Consider the following 22,814-nt stretch of genomic DNA (forward strand, 5'->3'; position numbering starts at 1 on the left):
CCCAAATTTAAGAATAAATTACACATATTTTAAACCTATTTTAAAATGTCTTGGAAATCCATTCGTACAGCACCAAATCATCTGCTGCCGGAATTCTTTAGATAATGAACTCGAGATTAGAAATGAAGAGTAATCCCTTTTCTAGTGTTGGAGGACGATTATGAAGCGCGATGCCTGATCGAGAATGTAAAACAAGATTAAAAAATGTAGACAGGTATCTTGATGCATTGTCTATTATTACAAATGAAGTTGCATGAAGGACATATTGAGTTCCGTGCAACATCGTATTAATAATATATCCCATGTCGGCTACAGTTTTTTCCTTACCTTATCCTACTAATCCTGTTTTGATTTCTTTCTTTGTAAACATCTTGTAAACATATCAGTGCTATAATTGCTTTTACTGCCTACGCAGATTAGCACTGTGATTCTCTGTGCTAGTTGCAGGTGATATCAAATTTTTATGTAAGTTCGGTGAGAAAATAAAATGAGTTGAAGTTGAAGTCAAAGAAACAAAGATGCATTTTAACAAGTGTCTGAAATACAGGGTGTAGTGTTAGGGCACAGGGTTTGATTCATGGAGTTGAAGCCTTTATTAATGCATCTTTATTCGATTCACAATTTTATAGTCTGCAAACGGAGACTCCACCACGCGAGACCAGTAAACTGTGAGACAAAAATGTATTACAATAAATTCAAAACAATATAACACTACGTGATAAAACCTAATAGTCACACGTGTGTTGTGTTTGTTGTTGTCTTTTGTCCTTGCTTCGAGAAGATTTTTTCAGTTTCAGGTTTCATTTCCTCCACAAAATAACAACATTTTCAAATTCCAATCCGACCATTAAACAGGAAACTATGAGGTTGTCTATGGATATCCCACTGTAATTTCCTTCCTTTACATTGAAATTTTGTTGGTTCTGTAAGTTGACAACCTTGAGGTAAATCCGTTTCCTAAAACTGATTAAACATACAGTTAGCTAAGTCGACTAATTTACACTGCTCGCCTGCTGTTTTAAGATGGGAGGACTGCTAATTGAAATAAATTAAAATTTAACTATTGCGTTCTTTAGCTTTAAAATACTATAATTTCTTCCGCCTGCCAGTTTGATGTTGCGAAATAAAGTTTGCACTGACCTTTCCATTTCGTATGCTACTCGTTGTAATTACGTTCGTTACCTTTGTCACCATTTTGATACTTACCAGAGTTTCGGCAATGCGGACAGCAATGCGCTAAAGCAAGGGGCATGCGCGTTATGCGTCACAAAACGTAAGGATAGTTGTATTAAAGAACTAACGCATGCCATAAAGACAGCAAGGAGTCTCCTTCCTCCTCTTTTTAGAAATTTCTACATAGATACATACTTTATATTTCTTGTAGTGACTTAACTAATGTATTTTTTTTTTACAAATAAATAAACATGAGACATTTACATGCAGAAACACAAACTCTTGAATGCAGTTTGCGCGGCGTTACGTGTCGTTCAAAGGATCTCTCCTTATTGTCCGTTGAAACAAGGATAAAAATAATTAACAATAATATATAATTATCATTTATACTGGGCACAAATGCAGAGTTTCAGGCGCTTTACACTCAAATTACAAACGAATTTTGCAGGTCACGCCGTGGCCCAAGACCGTTCACGCTATAAAATTCGAAGGACTTGTAGCCAAATTTGAAAATTTAACACTCCAAAAGGTTTATCCTGGCTTTGAAGAACTGTTCAGACCTTTCAATGTATGGTTGTGAGGCTAGCTTTAGATCTCATGGATAAGACCTCTGTTTACGTTTGTTGTTTTTATTAGCGTTTGAGAACCGCATGAAAAATGCATGAAACCAGTAACAAATTGGAAAATATTACGTCTTTTTAAGAAGTTTGTTTTCGAACAAAGGTAATACTCTGTTCTTTGTTTTCATCTCAAAACCTGACCCGATCTCGTGAACAGACTTTAAAAAAAAGTCATTAACTCAATAGCGGGCTGAAAAGCAAGGCGTACTCTAAAGGCGAGATTTAAAAATCTCAGCTCCTAAAATTAAGCCACAAATGAATAACTGTACTTTGGCAATTCCCGTTGATTGTTTTCTATCCTGCTGCGATTTAAGTTTAGAAATACAGTAATTAGGACCAGTTTGGAAAAAAAATACAGCCTTATATCTTTTAGTTGCACCCCTAACAACTTTTTGTTACAAATGCTCACTTTTGATATAACGATTTTAACTGAGATAAGAGGAGCCTCCATTGCTCCGTCGCGGGTAAATCTGGTTTTTAGTCATTAATAAATAATCGCTTCCATTACCACAAAACCTGCTGAATCGATTCGTCGACTTGTCTTGTTAAAGAAAAGGTGTTTAGCAAGAGTTTCAGAAATTCAGTAGAAGTGTTAATGGGTGTATAACGACAGATATATAAGTGGAAATTCTGCGAGCCCGTTTTATTCTTCTTCAGCCGTTTTCGAGTGCTGTCTTCGTCCAGACGTCACTCGCCGGCCCCCTGCCGTGGACGACCTTGTAATTGGTAGCTATCAATACTTTGCATCAACGACAATTGGACGACACGATTTAGATTCTACAATTAGTGCTTGCACTGACTGATCTACAATTTCATCAGTTACAGAGACACGGGAACACAGCCGTGTGTTGATGAACAAAAGCTTTGAATACTGTAGCCTTTCTTAGGAGAGTTGCATTTTTAGAGCTTTGCAAGCGGAGCTGAGAGAACCCGTCCGGGGATAGACGCTCAATAATTCACACGCCGTCGTCCTCAAGGTATAAAAGAAAATATTGTTATGATTATTTTAAAGGCTCAAGTGAGTATTTACTGTATTGTTTTTTCATACCACATGTTTCTTGGCGTTCATCCACATGCCTACAGCGTCACTTCCGCTTGTTTTACTTTTAGATACTTTAGTGATCGTTTTCAACTCACCGAAGGATGTTTTCAATCTCCAAACAACGCTTTAAAAGTGGCAAAACATTTCCCTTCGGCATCGCCTTGATGTTTGTCTTGATGGCTGACTCGATTCAAATTTGCAAGGGAGCCGGGTATGTATACAAACTGCAAACTGTAAGTGCTTTAGTTCACAAGTTGCTGGTAAAGCGGACTGCAAGCTTCTGCGTTCATGCACTGAAGCTTTCGGAGAAGCTTTGATATCAGTGAGTTACCTGAAGTTACAGTTTACATTCTGCACAGGCACCAGTCGCTCTCCAGCAATGTTACATCGAATAACCTCCTTTTTACTCGTTGTGGAAAAGGGATCATAAAATCGATATTTTTTAAGGGCAAGTATCACACGAATTTGATGTCATTTCATCATTTGAAAACCCCAAAATGTTTGTCTGTTAACAGAAACCAAAAAATAATTGTCTAGGTTTGTTACAAATTATCACCCCCAATGCAATAAAACTGTGTGCCTCTGGCCAGAGGAGAGCAGAGTAGGTCGGAATGGATTAAAACTTAAAACATTCAGTTGGCTAACGTTTTTAAGCCTTGTTTCCAACATGCGCTAGAACAAATCACAAGTTGTTCCCTTCTAGAATTGAGTTGATTTCTCTCGTTGTTCTATAATTATTTTGTAGCTAGGAGAAGGTCTTATTTCATCATTTTTAACAAAAGTTGTAAAAAAAAAAAAAAAAAAAAAAAAAAAAAAAAAAACCCGATGACACTTCCACTTTAAGGCGATACACTTTGAATGAAACAAACTTGGGTTTACCAAGTAAAAAAAAATATTGCCGTTCCTAAGCGACAAATGCATGCAATATGTTCCTGTGAATTAATATTAAGGAGAGTTACACCGACAGCGACACAACAGACTGACAAATGTTTTCAAAGTAAATCCAAAGTGTTTTGTCGATTGCCGAACGTTATCAAAGGAGCCGCTGTGCATCTTATTACGGTTGTTTGATTAACACGCAATGTCCAACGTAAGATTCTTGCGGTTTCCTGAGGTTTTCTGCATAGTTCAAATCTAGGGAAAATTCCTTTTGAAATGAAAATTACTACGGAAAACAAACATACTGTCTCTTCTCTGCCGTCTTTTCTTTTTTCCTTTGTTTCCACCATTGACAAGGAATTTGCCTCATGTTAGCTCACTTTGTCTATCTATTTCAACAGACAAGCAAGCAGGCTTGCTATGTTTGATGCACGTTGATAGGCAGACAAAGTACAAAGTGTAACGCACAGGTTAAGATAAGCGAAGAAAGAATACAAAAACAACCACGTTTCTGCGAACTTCTACACTTATGGTTTAGCGAGTTTGGTAAGAAAAACCAAAGGAAACAAAAGGATGGTTTTAGGTCTATTTAAACTCCGCCTCTTTCTCCCGCCGCTCTTGACCTTGGCACCGACTCGTTCTATCCCGCCAGGCACGCAGAGTACTTTTTCAAACATTTGGACAACCGAGTGTGCGTCCTGACAAAACACACTCCGAACATTTTCCTTGATGTTGATTTAACTGAATGTGTGAATAACTACAATTTTAAGCATTTTGCGACAACGAAGGTTTATGAAAACACTCTAAATCACAGTGTGAATCACAGCATAAATATATTAACTTTGTTTTACCGTATTTCATTTCCTTCTGTTTTTCTCAAAGTATGTCGCGTCGTTTGAACGGAACGGAAGAACGGAATTGTATTCAATAAATTTAACATTGTTGATGAGTTGTGTTGTCTCAACGTGTTACGTCCAAATTTTCAGAAAAATGTCTGAAAGAGTGCCAAGAGATCATCGGAAAGTTTTTTCGGTCCGAAGTTTATCGTCCCGAAATTGTAAGCCCAATCATCGATATCCAAGACACACAACGGAAGATAGTTCGTCCAGGCGGATAGTGCGTATTGTGCCTGTCTTTATACTAGAGACGCATAACCAGACGAACAACAAATGTTTGCCTTAGTTCGTCCAGACGGATAATGCGTCATCTAGTATAAAAACGGCCATTTTCGTTGTTGAATTATTTGATGCAGGGGTGATAAGCGAAGCGATGCAGCGAGCAAAGCATCATCTGGAGCTAAAGACAAATTTATATTATTGCTAATTTATGTAGACCCTCAGTTCACTTCATGCAAAGCTGCTCCCGTTTTGAAACCAAATTTTAATGTCAAGTTAATTACCCGGCTTTTCATTTAGCTTTAATTAGGGCTCTCTTTTCTCTTGGTGATCTTTTGTAATGAACTGAAACGGAACTCGATCAAAATATTTTTTCAGTGCTCTTACTCTGTTCAGAATTACTTTTGTGAACTGTATTTTATGTTCAGCTCATGCAATTACATAAAACAAAGCGCCAATCACTCGTCCTCACTCTTTCCTCAGAACGAGATTTTTACAACATATTTTCAGAATCAGTAGCAATTTCACCTGAAAGTTAAATTGTTGAAAGAGATTATAAAAAGTGCATCCGTTGAAAGACCAGATTACATTCTCGCCAACATTTGAAGTTCCTTTCGTTAGTAAGACTGGGGGATTTAACTGGATACGTTACTGATTCACGTTGTTTTTCAGGTGCCAGGAGGCGTGTAATAGGAGCTCAGACGAGTTGATATTTTGGATAAAAAATGGTTATGACGGTTCCTCCAGGCCGAACAAGACGGGTAAGAACTGGACATCTTATTTATTTTCCATTATTTTGGCCCCCATTTTTTGGCTTCGTTAATAATTGAAACCAAAAATGTCCAAAACATCACATTAAGCCCTTGAAAGCTCGTAAGGGAAGCTGTCACGAAGATTTATCTGTTTTTTGGTCAAAACTGCTCAGTCCAATATTTGACAAGGTAACCTTTCTCTAATATCAAATTGTTCTCAGAGCGCCAAGAAGAAAATATTAAGTGATATTCCCTGAAAAACAAACAAACAAAATGTAATCAGGGCTGTTTTAAGGGGGGGGGGGGGATCTATGTTGTGGGTTGTTTTGTGAATTTTTGGGTATATTTAGGAGGAGATAGTTTTTCTAGAAGGATTAGTAAAATTAAGAGAAATAAGAAATATTGAAGAATTAGTGAAGTTTTAAAAGTAGAATTTGTAGTTAATAATTAATAGACGGACACCAAGTTAGTCCACTAGCAACCTGGGGTGCTCTTGGGTGGGTATCAACTGTCTGTTGGTGTTCCAAAAATCATTTTCTTTCTTCTAATTCTTCTCTAAAAAACCTATTTAAATTTCATCCAAATTTAGGGTTGAGTTCCCCCTTTAGCAATTTCCACGTACAGGCAAAACTTGAAAAACAAACTGACCAGTTTTTGCAAGCTGCAACAAATAATTAACGCTAGCTTCTGTGCACTACAGTAGGATTATTGTTAACAAAACTGAACCATTATTTTAACGATTCCATCGATACAAACAGGAAAGTTAATTCAACGAGTAGCATGGGATAAATTAGTTATGCAATGCTTCCGCTTCTTCTTGCTATACCGTGAAATATCCCACTGGCTCCTGTGTATACTAAGAAAAATCAACTCATTCGTGGGATATTTCACGATATAGCACTCGAAAGCATTGCATAGCTAGTATGGATTCTTCTTTTCAAGGCGGACCAGTCACCATTGACATCGAGTCGTATATTTCAAGTGTGGGCTCCATCAATGAAAAAGACATGGTAAGCCAATATCCTAAAGTATGAACATTCAAATGAAAGCTAATGAGCAGTACACTCTTTTGTTTTTATAAAAACCTTTCTTTGTATATAGAACTTTGAACATGCTAAGAACATTACTACCTAGGCTGAGAGTCAGTTAAGAGCATTTCAATTTTGTCCAAAATATATTTTTTTAAATGAAAAGAAGAAGTACGGATAAGATAACACATGTAAAACTTCAGTCTATATTGTCCAATTAACCTCAATAATAGGTGTCTTGGTCACATCCAAGTGTACTTTGACTCTGCCGATAACAATTCCAAAATGCAGCATCAAAATAACCGGCCAAATGAACGCTGTTGAGAAGTCCAATTCTTAGTTCGTTTTTTTCTTCAGGTGTTTTTGCTAAGGTGCAAAATCCTGAAAAGTTGCCAAGTTAATTCATAACCTTAGTCTTTCCTTTCTCGTAGGAATTCTCACTAGACATGTTCTTCAGACAGCGTTGGAAGGATCCGCGGCTGTCTTTTCGGCCAGATCCAAATAAACCAGAAGACCAACGACTGATCCTAAACCCAGAATTGAGCAAACGTGTTTGGCAGCCCGACGTTTATTTCCGAAACAGTAAAGAAGCGCGCTTCCATTTGGTTCCAACAGAGAATGTTCTCTTTGGCGTCAGCCCCGATGGAAGCATTCTGTTGAGCGCGAGGTAGGTGCATCGTGGAGACAGTCGGGGAATTTCGCATAACGAGAAATCAGTCATAATAGGAACCATAAATGTAACTGAATTAAATGCTTTGAAGAATCTTGTATATTAAAATGAGGAACAAAAGAGGAGCTAAAGCCCGGCCAGTTGACAGGGACTTACGAAAACACGATTGCGACGGCAACGGCAACGTCACAAAGTGACGTTTTCGTTTGAAACGTTTTCTGTTGATAAAACAGTTTGACTTTTTAAGGTCTTAGAGTTACCCTGTTAAAACAGCTTAAACTTGTAATTATCTGCCTATTTAACAAGGGAAGATATCAGTCAGTGGATCGTTTACTTCGTGACTTCATCATGACATCACTTGCTTCAATATGAGTGGTTCGTTTTAGTCACGTGGTATAGTCCCAGCAATCTGATTGGTTAGAGTCTGCCATGACCCAAACCGCCCCTTTATACATTTCATAACTCTTAATTTAATAAAGATTTAACCCGTTGTTCTTCACAGAATTACCACCGTGCTCGCGTGTCAGATGAACTTCCGTCATTTTCCTATGGATCAACAGACCTGCCATTTTTATGTTGGTTGCTGTAAGTCAATAGAGCTCATTAAACTTACGATGCAATTTAAATTTTCCCTGGGCCTTCAGGTTTAATAGAGCTTCTTAATCCACTTCTGTCCTTCGTTACGGAAGTCTAAAGCTTATGGAAAAAACAAACAAAACAAAACAAACAAATTGTTTTGTTTTCCTCAATTTACTTTGTCCAGATGAACTTAACAATTAAGAAGTCCACTTATTTGAAACTTTACAATGATAAATTAATTGTATCAACTAATTGAATCGTTGCCTTGCTCCACATTACGTTTATGTGCGAGTCATGTAGATATGCCCAGTAACAGAAATCCCTTTATGATCAATAATGCAGTCAGAAATGGACGGATATGACAGGCGTGGAAAACACAACAAAGCCTTTCAAAGCTCTCTAGTTAGCCCCCTCTCCGTGCTGTTAAATCTGGTGCTGATCACGCCTCCAAGCCCTCTAAACATGTTGACTTCAGAGGTCCAACCTCCTTCATTTCAAATCTGTTTCTACACCATGCCTTTCACGATAAAACTAACAGATCTGCTACTGACGCAAAATTGTTCCCTGGACATATTTCAATCCGATCCTAGAGATGGTAGGATTATTAGAAAAAAACACACACAAGAAAGGTGAAACTTACTTACGTATTGTTTGTTTACTTTCCCTTTTAGATTCTCAGACTGAGGATAATGTGATAGTTAGGTGGAGGAATGGTGATGGCGTCATCGTGCCCGATTACCTGGAGATTCCACAATACGACATAAGTAAAGTAATCGTTAAAGATCGCAAAGGAGTCTACAATATAGGTTTGTTCAACTGACATTATTGTTAGAAATTCCTCATGGTGAATTTCGTTCGAGTTTCCTTACAGTCATATATTCCTTTCTACAGTAGGTGCACTGATTTTATTCATTCACTCAATGCTGTCATCCTGATCGTTAATACGTCACTACTTCACATAGGAGAGAAACTTACAGTGGTATCCAGATATAACGGACCCCTGATTTACAAGGAAGTCTCCAATATAATGAACGATTTTGTTCAGGCCGGCCAAAGTTACGGTAAAATGTACGTAACAGCACCCCGATTTAACTAACCCGGTATAACGAAACCCTGTTATAACGAAAACAAACAAGAAGGCCAAATCTCTAAATCTACCCCGAAATGACGAATAAATTACATCACACGACTGAATTTTATCGCGAAACAGACCAACGGATGGAAATCACTCCTGATTCTACTGCAAAAGGCTATTTTTTTATCCAAGCACTTTACCTTCATCCTCTTTGCCTCTTTCGCTCTATTATCAGCCAAACCCAGATATAACGAAGCGTTTGGTCGTTTTCCTACAAATTCGTTATAGCTAAGTTTCGTTTAGAACAACATTTTCCCAGTTCCTTGGCACTTTGTTATATCGGGGTTACATTCCATGAACAGTAGGATTGATATTTTAGCAAATATCAGTAAGTGTCAGGAATGTTAGAAAAAAAAAAAATAGGCGTTTCGGGTATATAATCCTTCTTCAGTGTGGAAACAAACATTCTTGACTTTTCTTGATATTTATTTCAATATGAAATCCTACCACTTTTATGATTAAAAGTGTCATACATTACTAACGAACTTTCGTTCGCCGTTTATTTTACTCTCCATGTACCAGCTTTCCTTATCTCTCATCCCATCATACTTTGCAGGCGTTTTCTCTGAGCCAGAAGCCACGTTCGTCTTCAAAAGACGCCTGATGTTTTACGTGTACGGTTTTTATCTTCCTGTTACATTGGTCGTCCTTCTCAGTTGGATTTCATTCTGGATTGATCCCGATTCCACCCCCGCTCGTGTGTCTCTTGGCGTCATAACTATTCTTGCCATGGGCAACTTCCTTCACGGAGGGGGTGCGACTCCAAATGTGTCTTATGCAACTGCTCTTGATGTCTACATCATCACGTGCTTTGTATTTGTTTTCGCTAGTTTGCTGGAGTACGCCGCTGTACACTGCGCCCTTAACAGATATCAGAAGGCGTCCATGAATGAGGTAAACGCCTGTTTGTATTAAGGCACGATGAGGTACCATCGGCTGTGGTTTCGACTAAATAAAGTTTAAATTTTATCTCAGATAAAGCTGAATTGCTGACGCTTAAGTAGTCTTTTGTCTTTTCCGGTCATTTCTCACCTATATCTTTCTTGTAGAAAAGCCTCAGAAACGCTCAGTTTGATTCACAAGTATAACGCATGCGTCCCTTAAGTCTTGGTAACCGAGTGTCCTCTTTGAATCCCAGGCTCGTATCTTCTAATCTTAACTGGACTCTTGAATGCATAGTTGATCTCAGGTCCCACCATGGGCTATAGGAAAAATTGGTTTCCACTAAAAGAAGATTTAATTTATCTCAAGTTGAATTATTCACACTGAATTTGTCTTTTGTTGAAAGTGATCAAATTTTCGGGCATCTCTCTGTGAAGCAATGAAACAAAAACAAAACAATTTTTTAAGTTCTAAAAAAGAAAACGTTTCTTCGGCTCAGTAATACCAAGACGGAGCAAACCATCGTTTAGCCCTTTTAGCTTTTTCAGTTATTTATCAAACACTTTTGGCACAGAGACTATTTCGTCATGAATAATACATTTAACGATAACTACACGTACAAGTACGCCTCGCGTACCAATTTTCATCACTAACTCGTTTCTTTTCATTGTAGCCTTGTAGCTTGACCAAATTTTCAGAGCTACTGAAATCTCAATCCACCACAGAAGGCATAGAGAACGAAAGTGTTTCGAGCGCGAGCACGATGCGTCTTCCTATGACATTGAACAACAACGAAGACAGGTCCATGTTACGACGCAAGTCCTTGGTCCAAGAAGCCAAAACGTACTATATTCACTTCAACTCCAGCTCACTGGAGCGTTATTCTCGGGTGGCGTTCCCCCTGATCTTTGCAATATTCAACGTGGCATACTGGTTGTCGTATCTTGGTCCGGGCCACGGAATCTGGTGACAGTCAGTGACGCTTACATACGGTGGAATCCCACTAGTAAAGTCATACCGTATCGCCATCTGACCCAAGTGGGGTATTGTTGGGAGCGTTAGCCAGGGATGTGCTGTAGAGAGCTCGAGACACGTCATGTTTTTTACACAACATTCAGTCGAAGCTTTCTAAGCGACCGCCTGTCTTGTTGGCGACTACCTTTCTGGAGCAACCATCGAAATTCGGTTAAACGTAATTTGAGGCCTCTCGTAAACAAGCACCGCTGCTAGGCGACCACTTCTCCTGGTGTTTAAAGATGTTAATCAAAGAGTGCTTTCCATTTGCCAGAAATGCGTCATTTTGAAGGGATGGTGCTGCAAAATCTTGAAAAATAATCAGTTCGAAAATGGTACACGCTATTTCAAAGAAATTCAAAGGACTAGGATAAAAATAATCCTTCAAAATGGTACATTCCGTTTACGAACTCACCGTTGTGGCCGGTCAGTTCTGACGAATTGAAAGCGACCTAAGCCCTGCAAATCTATTTAATTTATAAACTTAATGAAAACAAAGATAGTCTCTGTCAGGTTGACTCTGCTCAAAACCAAAATGCTAACCGCAAAAAATGTCATCATAATTTATATAAAGAAGGATATGGATCCGCTTTCCCTGGGAACCAGAGGTTATTTTTTCACGAGAGAGAGAGGGAGAGAGCCGTGCCGACAACGAGGCGCGAAGCGCCGAGAGAAAAAAATAACCCGTCTCTTGCCTCTTTATAACCGCCGATACGATTACTGGCGTGATTTGTTCATTTTTATTTTAAGACTGCGGGCCTCTGGAGCCAGTGTGAAATCCGCCCTACCTAGCATAATAAAGTAATAAAACTAGTATGGTTTACAAATTTGTTAACGGTCTCGCGCCTGATACCTTTGTTCAAAATTTGTCGATCACAGAACTGTTACTGTTATTATCCCTAATAGATATAGGACGCAAACTTGCTATTCCACTTCCGTGCACCGATTATCTGAAAAACAGCTTTAGCTTTAGTGGTGTGGTGTTGTGGAACAGCTTACGAAATTGAGTTGCGGGTAGCTGGAACTGTTGGATCTTTCCTTGAACTGACTGCAGTGGTTTTTTCTAATTATTATTCAACGCATTGACCCGTCGTCCGTACACAACAGATAAGAAAGTTCAAGTTTATTCAAAAATTCAAATATTTAGCAGAAAAGAGAGACTGGCCCGCAGGTAGCGAGAGCTAATCTAGGCGGGCCAGACTAACGATTGTTTAAGACGTTTAAGGATATAATAAATACGCCTATAAACATCCTGCGATATATGTAATTTCGTGTGTCGGGGAGAAAAATGGCAAAATCAGGAGGACCGTCTCCAGCTTTTCTGCAATAAAACTGTACTTTGTAATCAATGTGTTAAGTAATTGAATGATTATCCTGCTCAATCTTGCAGAATATCTCCTGATTTTAGCCAACTCGGCCTAAGGCCTCATTAGCTATAAATATCAGGCAATGTTCTGCGCGATTTCGCTGATTTGAATCACGCCTCTCGTGTAAAGCAGTTTTTATTTTATTGTTATACTTTTTACATAGTTTAGATATTTAGATAATAAAGATTGACGCACTAATGAGATAACCATGTTCAAATAAAGTTACAGTACAATCAGGCGACAAAAGACACCTGTGATGATGACAATTAAAACGGCGTATATGAACATCACACTAACTCCGTGAGCTTTTAATAGTTAAATTATGTGTAATTCTGAAACATATAATGCTCTTACTTATAAAATAATGAATTGAATCTTTTAACTTCGGGTTTGAAGAAATTGCGAAAAGACGCAGGGAACTTATTACTATAAGCAATGCATTTGAGATGTTACTTGTTCTAAAATAAACTTCATTAAGAGTAATAAATTTATGGAAACCAATTCAATGAGGAGTCCTTTGAAGATTTCTAATCTCTAAGCTTGGTTCGCACTTGTGACATAAGCATAAGCATAAGCATAAGCATAAGCATAAGCATAAGCATAAGCATAAGCATAAGCATAAGCATAAGCATAAGCATAAGAATGTTCACACTTGTGACATAAGCATAAGAAAGGCGACATACGCAGGCGCATTGGGCTTCAGGACAAGCAGGAAATTCGAAAAACTCTTCATACAGGCTGAGTACTCAGACAAATCATGTCAACTTACCATTCTCTATGCCGACGGCTTTGGCCACATCTTGCCAGGCTAGGTTTTTTTTCTTTTGTCTTTAAAATCAGGTGATGCCTTGTCGTATAAACAAGGATAAATGGTAACAGCTTCGGCTAATTTTTCCGAAAAATCTGTAGAAGACGCCATCTTGGAACTGCAGATCAGCCGGCAGTGATTGGGCACTATTTTCAATCATATTTCCGCTGATATCAAACACTGCTGCCTTTTTATGCTTATGCTTATGCTTATGCTTATGTCACACCGGTTCACACTACACATTCTTATGCTTATGTTTATGCTTATGCTTATGTCACAAGTGTGAACCAAGCTTAAACAAACTCCGTCCGTCATTGTTAAACATTAATAATAAAAAAAAAAAAACCGGAGGGTTGCTTATCGTCAATTTTCTTAACATGGTGACTTTGTGTCCCTGGATGAATAAAGCTTATCATTAGAGACTGATTTAAAACTACGTTTACTACAAACGGCAAACGACAGAAAGGACACGTGACCATGTTCACCCTATATTTGCCGCTTGCTGTTTTTAGCTTCTCAGTAGTTTTGCGTCAGCATCAAAAGCCAGAATTATTTGCATCAATCTCATCCATGTACCAATTTTTTTCAAGAAAACATAAACGCGAATCTTACGTTTGCAGTTTGCCGTAATCGCGATCCTGAATCTCTCTATTATTAGTATTATAGGGCGGTTTCCAATTGAGTGTCGTAAAACCAAAACCAAAGCAACAGATGTAAACAACACAACGAGCCAATCAGAATTCGAAGCAAATATATGTAGCTGGCGCCAAACGCGGGAAAACGCGTGCGGCGAAAACACGATTGGTTTTGGTTTGGATTCCCATTGGCTGAGAAAGTGGCGCGAGTTTTGTTAACCAATCACAGAGCGTAGTAATGCAAAACCAAAGCAAACGCGAAATTACTTTCGACACTCACTTGAAAACCCCTCTAACGCCAAACCGTTTTTATAAAACCGGCTATTCCCCATTAGAAACGATTGTAGTTAATGGTTTATACGTTTAGTTCATCTGACTCGGTTTTACATTCTGATCAATTGTAACCATATCAAATCATTGTTACAAACTTGCTGACTGCACGAAAAAGTAGTACTAACCAACCACACCAACACAAAAACAAAAAAGAAAAAATCCAAAACCAAAACTAAAAATCAACAACTCAGTAAATAAAAATGTTAGCGTTCACAAGCCGTAGTAAGTGCTTTGTCTCCATGGCTGAGTTACTCTTTCGTAGTTGATGTAGCTGCAGCATATGATGAACAATTACAATTGCTGTCTTTTCACGTACCTCGTATTTCGACATTTTCACGTATTATAAAGACCTTTAGTTTAACAGTACGACTACGACTACGTATTTTTTCGATAGAGAAAATGTGCGCGTGCGTGAACCAAGTGCAATTTTGGTGGGAAAACGAACAGCCGTCGTCAGTCTACTACGTTATCTTTTTGGAATTTATTTCAAAACTGGTGGTCCAGTAAAACTAAGGAAAATATCACATTATCAAACAGCATAACTTTATATGGAATTTTTGACAACAAGATGCACATGTACGCTTCAAACTACACGCTTCTTATCGCGAAATACTCCATACACTGCAAATGCTTACACAATGAAAAAATACGTTTCGACAGTTTTCTGTCACTTCTAATGGAAAAGAAATTGCTATTCAAAACAACAAACTTACTAAATTCACTGAAATATACGGACTTTTTTTCTTGAATTTTTTATACTGTTTTCTTTAAACACTTTATTTTTCTCGTTTACTTGTTTTTTTTCCTTATAAGTATGATAATATACATATGTACCGCACATAAAATAAATTGTAACTTCCGTATATACTTCATAATATCTTGTAAAACGCTGCTGTTTATACGTACGTACTTTGAATAGTTTACTGTTACTGTTTCTTGTAAATACCAACACTAATAAAAAATAAAAAAAAAACAAAAACAAAACAAAACAAAACAAACAAACAATAAAAAAAACGTGTTTTTTTTAGAAGGGCGTGAATGTGAAAACAAGTCCTCGAAACGTAAGTAGGTGATCTCGTCCTTTTCGAATCACGAAAAGGCTTAGCTATCATCATACAAGACAACTACGTCAAGTTCGTCGCTCACAAAGAGCAAAATAAAGCTTCCTAGGATATATCTCTTCTTAGTACTTCGCTAAAAACTTGAAGTCAAATCTCGTATTCGTAGCCGTACTCGACCTAGAATCTATAGGTCTCTATGACCCTTCCCGCTACGACAAGCAGTATTTTTCTGAAGTGAAATGCGGGTAATCACCTGTAGCCATTACATCAGACTTTAAGTGGTCCACACTAAAGAAAGTTTCAGAGAACTGGACTTCCAGGCACTTAATTAATGGTATGAGACAACCCGAATGTGGAGGCAACGTTATTTGGAAGACGGAAAAAAGTAAATTATTTTTTTTTGCGAAGACGGCTATCTTGATTGAATTTGTTTGTATCTTCTTGGCCCTTTGCTTAACTCACTGCCATCGTAAAAGTTTGCTCTGGTTACAGGTTTGAGGCTGGTTAGGTTTCTGTAGCTAACAATGGTCTCAACACGTCTTCTTGTCTCCCACGAGACCAGTTAAAACAAGTCCAAAATAAGTGTCGAAGAAAACGGAAAACCACCACAATTATCCGAAACAACTGCGACAAAACAGCAGTGACCACAAAGAGACTGACAACGGCAGGAAAAGCACAGAGAATGACGATTTGGACTCCTTCAAAGGCATTCAACCAAGGGGTAAAATGATCGCTAAAAGTAACAGCCAGTGAGACAGAAGACGCCAAAAACATATTTATCATCCCCAGGAGAACTAGAGACAGCAAAGAGATGGTTTCCATCAGGTTGGCAATACTTTCACGAAACGGCTGCGTCAAGGCATGGTGAAGAAGAAACAGACCACAAAAGAAACTCATAATTAGAAGACGAGGCATTGGGTCGCTAAAAAAAGCCTTAAACACGACAAGAATAAGCCTTCGGCCAATCATAACACTTTCCCAACTCAAAGATAGTTTTCCACCGTCCTCAGGTGTCTTAAAAGAGCCGTAAAGAACCCCTTCTACAGAATTCCTTGAGGGCTGGCTTGAGGACGAGTCTTCTGTGGAAGGACTGCTCGCCTTACAAAACAGACAGGTACATGACCAGTGAACTATAGATGGTAAAGGAAAGAAACAGGCGAAAAGAAACCGTCTCACCGAAAGAGTTCTTCGGTACAACTTAAATGAACCCCAAAGCAAAACAAATACAAAGGGTACAAAAAACGTGCAGATAACAGCAATCAAAATATATTGCCACCACTGGAAACATACGATGTTCCCGTCGTAAAACAAACGTTTTTCTGAACCAATAGAAACACAACGTAGCAGGCTAAAACTGACAGAGGCCAAAATAGTGTATCCAAGCAACAGGGTTTGTAAAATTCCAGCAAAATAAGGACCAAAAGACGGAGTCCCTTGACCTCGAAATTTCTGAACTGCGTAGTGCCATCCGTAAAAAACGCCAATCAGGAGCAAAGTACCAAACACATGAGCTGCAGAAAATAACCGCTTAGTGACCGCCGTGAGGCCAGCAAAAGGACAAATAGAAGAAACTTTTGTCTGAAAGTTGAACAGTCCCACCAAAGGCTCGATAACTTTACTTTTAATAATAAATTGTGACGAGTTGGAGACTAGGAGAAGGTTTGCGGCCTGATAGAAGTTGACAACAATCTTAAGATAACCTGCATCAAAGTTACTGCCCTGGTTTGTTAGTTCGTGTTCTTTAAACCACAGGATTTGACGTTTGATCCAGGGCACTTGAATTGGCTTAAACGTGAAGTACAAAGCCACCAGAGAAATATAAACTACAACCACAGGCCAAAACCAGTAATTGTTGCACTCATGTAAAGGACTGCAGTTTGTAGAGTAAAGACTCTCAGTGTATGACTCATCACATTGTCCACACAATTCGCCAGAACGATTGCCTTGACAGCCATTGTATTCAGTAAAGTTTGTTCCCTGTGGAGGACGACAATAACCCAGAGGGCACATGATAAACGTAAGTGTTGGTGGGGTGACTTTCTCTATAAATCCCCAAAAGTTAGGTTTTGCAACTATGTTTTGAGAACAATTCGCTCCAAAAGGGCATGGTAGACACTGAAATGCTGGTGCTTGCGGATATCCGTTGGCATGACCACGCTGCAGACTGTAGGAATATCCTGTGCATGCCACTAAACAACTAACCTGAAGAGTCGATAGTTTAATTGCGCGAGGAGTATTGTTTACCTTAGTTGTAACCTTCTCAGTAAAGTTTAGAATAACTATTTTGCTCCCAACAGGACATTGAAAAAGTGTCGGTTTCGGTGCTTTGGTTCCAACATCTATCGATCGAGCGTTTGTTGCATGCATAAGGGTACTTGTAATGCTATGGGCTCTAGAGTCCATCGTAGTGTTGTAAAAGTTTAGTGCTCCTGAACTTTCTGAATGAATAAATGAAGTCTTGGAGTAGTTCATGTTATGAAATTGTAAGTTGTTCGTTGTTTGAAGGAACACACTGTCTTGTATGATAAGACTTGTCGATCCAGCCCCTGCGTATATATGACCACCAAGAGAAAGTGCAAAATTGTCAATAAAGGAACAATTTCTAAATGTTGCTTCCCCGTTAGTCAAATATATAGCACCACCAGCAGTTCCCAAATTTCTCTCAAACGTTACATCTTCAAATAACAAGTGACTTTTATAGTCCCACCGGATTTCTTTAGCATCCTCTACCCGATTGGCTAAAACTGGTCCTTCCTGGGTGAATCCTGAATATCTTTCGGTGTCTTCTGCCAGAGAAAGCCATATGGAGGAACCTTTATTATTCACAAATCGAGACTTTTTCAGTCGAAGAGTTAATTTGGCCTTGCCGTGCACCCCAATAGCACTCCCCATTGGACAACTTGAACAATCGCTGAATGTCGTTTTCGCTATTAAAATGGAAGCGTTAATTGGACCAGGGATAATAAAAAATGTGTTACTTTCCCATGCAGGGCACGCCGGCAGCCAGTGATCAAAAGCGTGATTACCATCGAAGAGAGAATCTTGCACACCAAGAAAGTTTACATTATCCGCATAAAACAATCCGCCCGTGTTCCTCAAGAACTGGGACTGTTCTATTATTAGGGTAGAGATGGGACTGCCGCTGAAAGCTCCCCCTCCGTTCGATTCCATTAAAACGTTTCGGAGGACAAGGACACTCGCCATTACTGAAATAATGCGGCCATGATTCAAGACGTCCAACTTCACAGAGTTGCTTACAAATGTTGATTGTTCAATTGTGATGACGTTTTGAATCAAGACTGGAGAGCTATGAATGTTAAAAGCGCCACCATCATTGGAAATAAAATGGGTATTGTTCATACTAATCTCTGCTCGGGCTCTGTCAGCTTCGATGTTTAATGCTCCGCCACTATCAGGACTCGATCTACATCCTGTAAAATGAGAACTTTCCAAACTCAAAAGAAATCGTATCATTCGTACCCACATAAATGCTCACCCCTCCTCCTAATCCTTTTTCAGCAGTACATCTGGTAAACGCTGAATGGCGCAGGTGAATTGTTGCCTTTGGAGCACTTACGTAAACGGCGCCTCCGCGATATTGACTGTATGTGTTGGTGAAATTACATCGAGTAATGTTCATTTGAAGAAGCTGCTCCAAACTTCGGATGTTGCAATCTACTTCAGACTTGTCGTTTGTTTTGCATCGGGAATAGCTCAACAGATAACCAGTACAATTAATATACACCGCTCCTCCAATTCCTCGAATAGCTTTGCTGCTTACGAAACTGCTGTCTTGAAAGTTGACGCTATGAACGTTGGCGCATTCAGTGCTGATCCCTCCACCTTGACTAGCAGTCGTGTTGACAAACGATGAGCCAGACACATTAAGCTTGCAACGATTAGCTCCTCTCATGGATATGACACCGCCATTTCCTTCGACCTTGTGGCCACAGAATCTGGAATTATCGATCTGCAAAGAAATGTATGATGCAATGATATTGAACGATCGTGCACTTTCACTTGTGAAGTTGCTTGAATCGATAAAAATATTTATAGTGGAGCCTCGAATGATGCATTCACTATCATCGCCACCAGGCGAAACATCCTCACTTGATGATGGACTGTTGTCAATAAATGTGACCCTCTGGAGGTTGATGTTTTGAGTGCCATTGTCCAGCTCTAGAGACATTATACCTCTTGTGTTGAACTTGTTACGGGAAAATGTCACATTCTCCAGGGTGATATTACAGCTTGTAGACTGGTGATTGAGAGGCGATTCAGTGAATGAGATGCATCCTCCTTCATCAGACAAGACATTGCCATCAAAATGGGAATTTGTCAGTTCTAACAAAACTTGGCTGTTAATATGTGATGTGTTATCTTTATGGTTAACGAAAACTGAGATACACTCGCTATTTCTTGAGAAATTCGAATTTGTGATCTGGATGTTCAAAATCTTGTTGGACCTTACAACGAACTCCAAACTCTGTTCACTGCCTTCGAATGCACAGCCATCAACCTTTGCAGACGAATCTTGGAAAATCACGAAGCTCTCCTTTACCAATAGTCTTGACAATGTTACATCCATTTCCTGTTCGTTATTAGAACCACCAAATGTCAAATTTGTTCCTTTGATACATCTTATCCGAGGTAAGGGACGACCAAATCCTGTCAAAGTTAAACTTTTATTGATGTAGATTCCTAGATGCTCCGATCTTCCTGATTCACAAGTGTAAGGGTCTACATCCGTGAAAGTGCCATCCAAATGGACATGATCTCCACGTGAAGCCAACGTGACAGCCCGCCAAATGGTTTTGCAGGGCTTCGACGTCAGATCGCATGACCAGCCGTCGTTACCGGACGCACGGGATACATACAAGTTCCTTCCCTCCGTGGCACTTCCTGTAAACTTTGCCAGAAATGCCGACAAATTTAATTGATGTGGGCACTTAAAAAACATTATCTAAACATGAAAATGATGTATTATTCAGTAATGACGCAGACAAACTCGGAAAAAGAAATTCCGAGTGCTCCTATCAGGAGTCGAACCCAAGGCCTTCCGATTACTAGTTCGGATACTCTACCACTGAGCTACAGGAGACTCGTGGGAACTAAGGCCATTAAACTAGGTTCATGGGACAAACATCCTGCATACCACTAGGACTTTAATAATCATGAAAAAGTTCGTGGGGTTGGAAGTAAAGAGATTAAGAAACCACAAAAGATCGTTCCCAATCTGATGGAGTCCCGAGGAGAGTCCCCTTAATGGACTATACGGGCAGGCTCCACCCGAAAAGGCTTTTTCAGGCTTAGGTATATTAAGGATAACAAATACAATTAAAATCTGCAAGACCACAGTGACAAACCAATGAGTGGTGCCGGATCTCTTGTAGTCCTGGATCAGCAAATTATTTCAAATGTAAAATGTAGACGGCGTACTGATCCTAACGGCGGAGGTGGCGCTCCGCCGTTGGGATTAGTCTGCCGTCTACATTTTATATTAAGTATGCGCGTAAGGGATTTCACTGTTGTAGAGTTTTGTGAAATGATGAAAAGTTACATAAAATTGTATCTAATCATGTGGGCAAACTATAGACAACGTTTTAAATCTGTTGAAACAAAAAAGACCCCTAAATTTCAGGCTTTGCAAATTATTTCAAAAACTAAGTAGGAGACCAACCGTTTTTATTCTAAATTCTGTAACTCCTCTGGTAAAATGACCAAAAGGTTATACAGTCGATCTCGTGTTATAGTAAAAAGGCATTTTGTCATATACAGAAAATTCTGCCGGATAACCTACTCCCAAACGTTTCTGTTTGAAGTGGCATGTTTAATGTTGCATGCACAGAAAAAATCAAGAAAGGTCACCGCTCAAAATTACGAGATGAAAACAAATGTTTCATACAATTTTTATTTCCGGTTCGCGCGATTTAACGATGCATTTCCACTTCCGGCGCGGTGAGCTTTTAGTCCTTACTCATAATTTAATATGAAACGTGTCAATCGATTGGTCACGGAAATCAGGAGGGACAGGATGCTCTGGGGAAAAGAATGAAAGAGACATGGTCATAGAATTCTTTTATCACTATGCAAGCATTGCACAATTTCCGCCTTTTTCATCGTTTGTAAATCATGTGCGATTCATGTGAATGTCACGCGACGTAAAATGTCGAGGCACGCAAAGAAGTTGTCAGTGGTGCAGTGCAAAGAACTAGAGACGATAAAAGGAAATGATGATGATCATAATAATAATAATAATAATAATAATAATAATAATAATAATAATAATAATAAAAATAATAATAATGAGGATAATATCTTTATTAAAATATTCCAAGCAAATTGTTATTTACAAGTTAAAAATAATGATAATAATAATAATAATAATAATAATAATAATAATAATAATAATAATAATAATAATAATAATAATAATAATAAAGAAATGACGGGACATTTTAGTAAGCTTCTCGTGTTTGTTTCATTCCTTTGGTACCGTAACTCTCAAGGTAGGAGCTTATTTTTTGACGATTTTGCGATCTATAAACACCGCTTTCAGATTATTCGAACGGTGTGCTACGATGAAACTGACAAGTTACAAATCTCATCGATTAAATGTTTTAATTAACTCGTAATCTTTTCTGCTGGATATGTTTTAGTCGAGATGCTTGTGCAGATCAGCCTGACTTTTCTATGACGTTCCGGTCACCAACTCACCGATTGTTCACTGTTAAATCTGACAACAAATTTATCTCCGGAATTCCGTATGGAGATCCTGGCTGAGTTGGCAGCCGTGACACTTTTGCAGAGTGCAATTGAAATATCCTTAAATGTCTTGAGGAAATTAGATAATAATACTCAGTAATTGTGATCAGTCCACAAAAAAGCAAGAAATGTTGAAATGTGTGCGAACAATAAAAACAACCACCAATAGGACTATATTTTGGTCGAACTGCTCGTAGCTGTAAAATGTAAAACCACGATTTCTAATTACCAAGTCGCCTTATTTTTCAATTATGACCTCCAATTATGTGTAAGATTTTTACACATTTTGCCTAAAAGCATAAAAAGAATTTACAAATATTCAAAAATATCGCTGGAAGTAAGCAGGAAGTAAGTGATTGTTCAAACACTCACCGCAAGTCCAAAAGCCACAAAACAGAAGCAAGCAAACTGATGCAAACTTCATCCTTCATCAAACTTCAACTGAAATGTTTCTTGTGTTAACGCAAATTGTCGAAAGGTGCATGCTTAAATATACACAGACAACGCAACACTTGACACACCAGATAATTGTTTCCAGTTTTCGGGGAAATTCCCTGTCACGAGAGAATCACGGGCATATCATATGACTGTTAAATTACTGATACTTTCCCATTTTGTACTCCATTCTATCATCCCTACTCTTTGGCATCGGATTCTCATCAACAAAGATATCATTCAACGGGCATTGGTATTAAAATTAAATTAGTCTCAAATATTACTTTCGCGGAATCTTGGCAGCTGATGGCCATGGGGTGTACTGTCAAAGACCTCGTGCGAGACAGTAGTCTCCTAAGGCCGATTTAGATGGTACAAATTTTGCTTGCGACTGTCGCATGCGATTTCTAGAGCGCGCGCTGCTCGCGTCATGTAAAAAATCGCACACAACTCTACGATTGTTGTAGGTTTAAAACATGTTTTAAAATTCTACGACTTTTTTTATGAAGTACACGACAGTC

At 38.7% G+C, this 22,814-nt stretch overlaps 2 protein-coding genes across 3 annotated transcripts in view; one reads left to right on the forward strand and one right to left on the reverse strand.

Annotated features, from left to right (window-relative positions):
• Positions 1-12,789, forward strand: part of LOC146483453 (glycine receptor subunit alphaZ1-like) — a 178,975-nt gene extending 166,186 nt beyond the window's left edge. The window contains exons 1-8 of one of the 2 annotated variants that reach the window (XM_085105680.1): positions 1,767-3,050; positions 5,509-5,590; positions 6,524-6,591; positions 7,041-7,276; positions 7,782-7,864; positions 8,530-8,664; positions 9,550-9,887; positions 10,549-12,789. In XM_085105680.1, coding sequence (XP_084961806.1) covers positions 2,937-3,050; positions 5,509-5,590; positions 6,524-6,591; positions 7,041-7,276; positions 7,782-7,864; positions 8,530-8,664; positions 9,550-9,887; positions 10,549-10,845 — 1,353 coding nt within the window. In that variant the 5' untranslated portion in view covers positions 1,767-2,936 and the 3' untranslated portion in view covers positions 10,846-12,789. Of the gene's footprint in view, positions 1-1,766; positions 3,051-5,501; positions 5,591-6,523; positions 6,592-7,040; positions 7,277-7,781; positions 7,865-8,529; positions 8,665-9,549; positions 9,888-10,548 lie in introns of those variants that run through there. The other variant, XM_085105679.1, reaches the window with a different exon arrangement.
• Positions 12,790-15,068: 2,279 nt separating this feature from the next.
• On the reverse strand, positions 15,069-22,369 carry LOC146483474 (uncharacterized). The gene is made up of 3 exons (XM_085105596.1): positions 22,231-22,369; positions 18,574-19,995; positions 15,069-18,524 (listed from the first exon to the last, which is right to left on the reverse strand). The coding sequence occupies exons 1-3, from the start codon at positions 22,280-22,282 to the stop codon at positions 15,598-15,600; spliced, it is 4,401 nt and encodes a 1,466-aa protein (XP_084961722.1). The 5' UTR covers positions 22,283-22,369; the 3' UTR covers positions 15,069-15,597.
• Between the last annotated feature and the right edge of the window lie 445 nt (positions 22,370-22,814).

The sequence above is a fragment of the Pavona decussata genome, unplaced genomic scaffold (genome assembly GCF_977016875.1).
Source record: "Pavona decussata unplaced genomic scaffold, jaPavDecu1.1 SCAFFOLD_38, whole genome shotgun sequence".
NCBI lineage: Eukaryota > Metazoa > Cnidaria > Anthozoa > Scleractinia > Agariciidae > Pavona > Pavona decussata.

Coding starts and splice junctions, on each gene's coding strand:
- LOC146483474 (XM_085105596.1), bottom strand. CDS start 22,282: ATGAAGTTTGCATCAGTTTGCTTGCTTCTGTTTTGTGGCTTTTGGACT. Junction 19,996..22,230: donor TTGTGGCTTTTGGACTTGCG/GTGAGTGTTTGA, acceptor CAAAGTTTACAG/GAAGTGCCACGGAGGGAAGG. Junction 18,525..18,573: donor AGGGGTGAGCATTTATGTGG/GTACGAATGATA, acceptor CTCATTTTACAG/GATGTAGATCGAGTCCTGAT.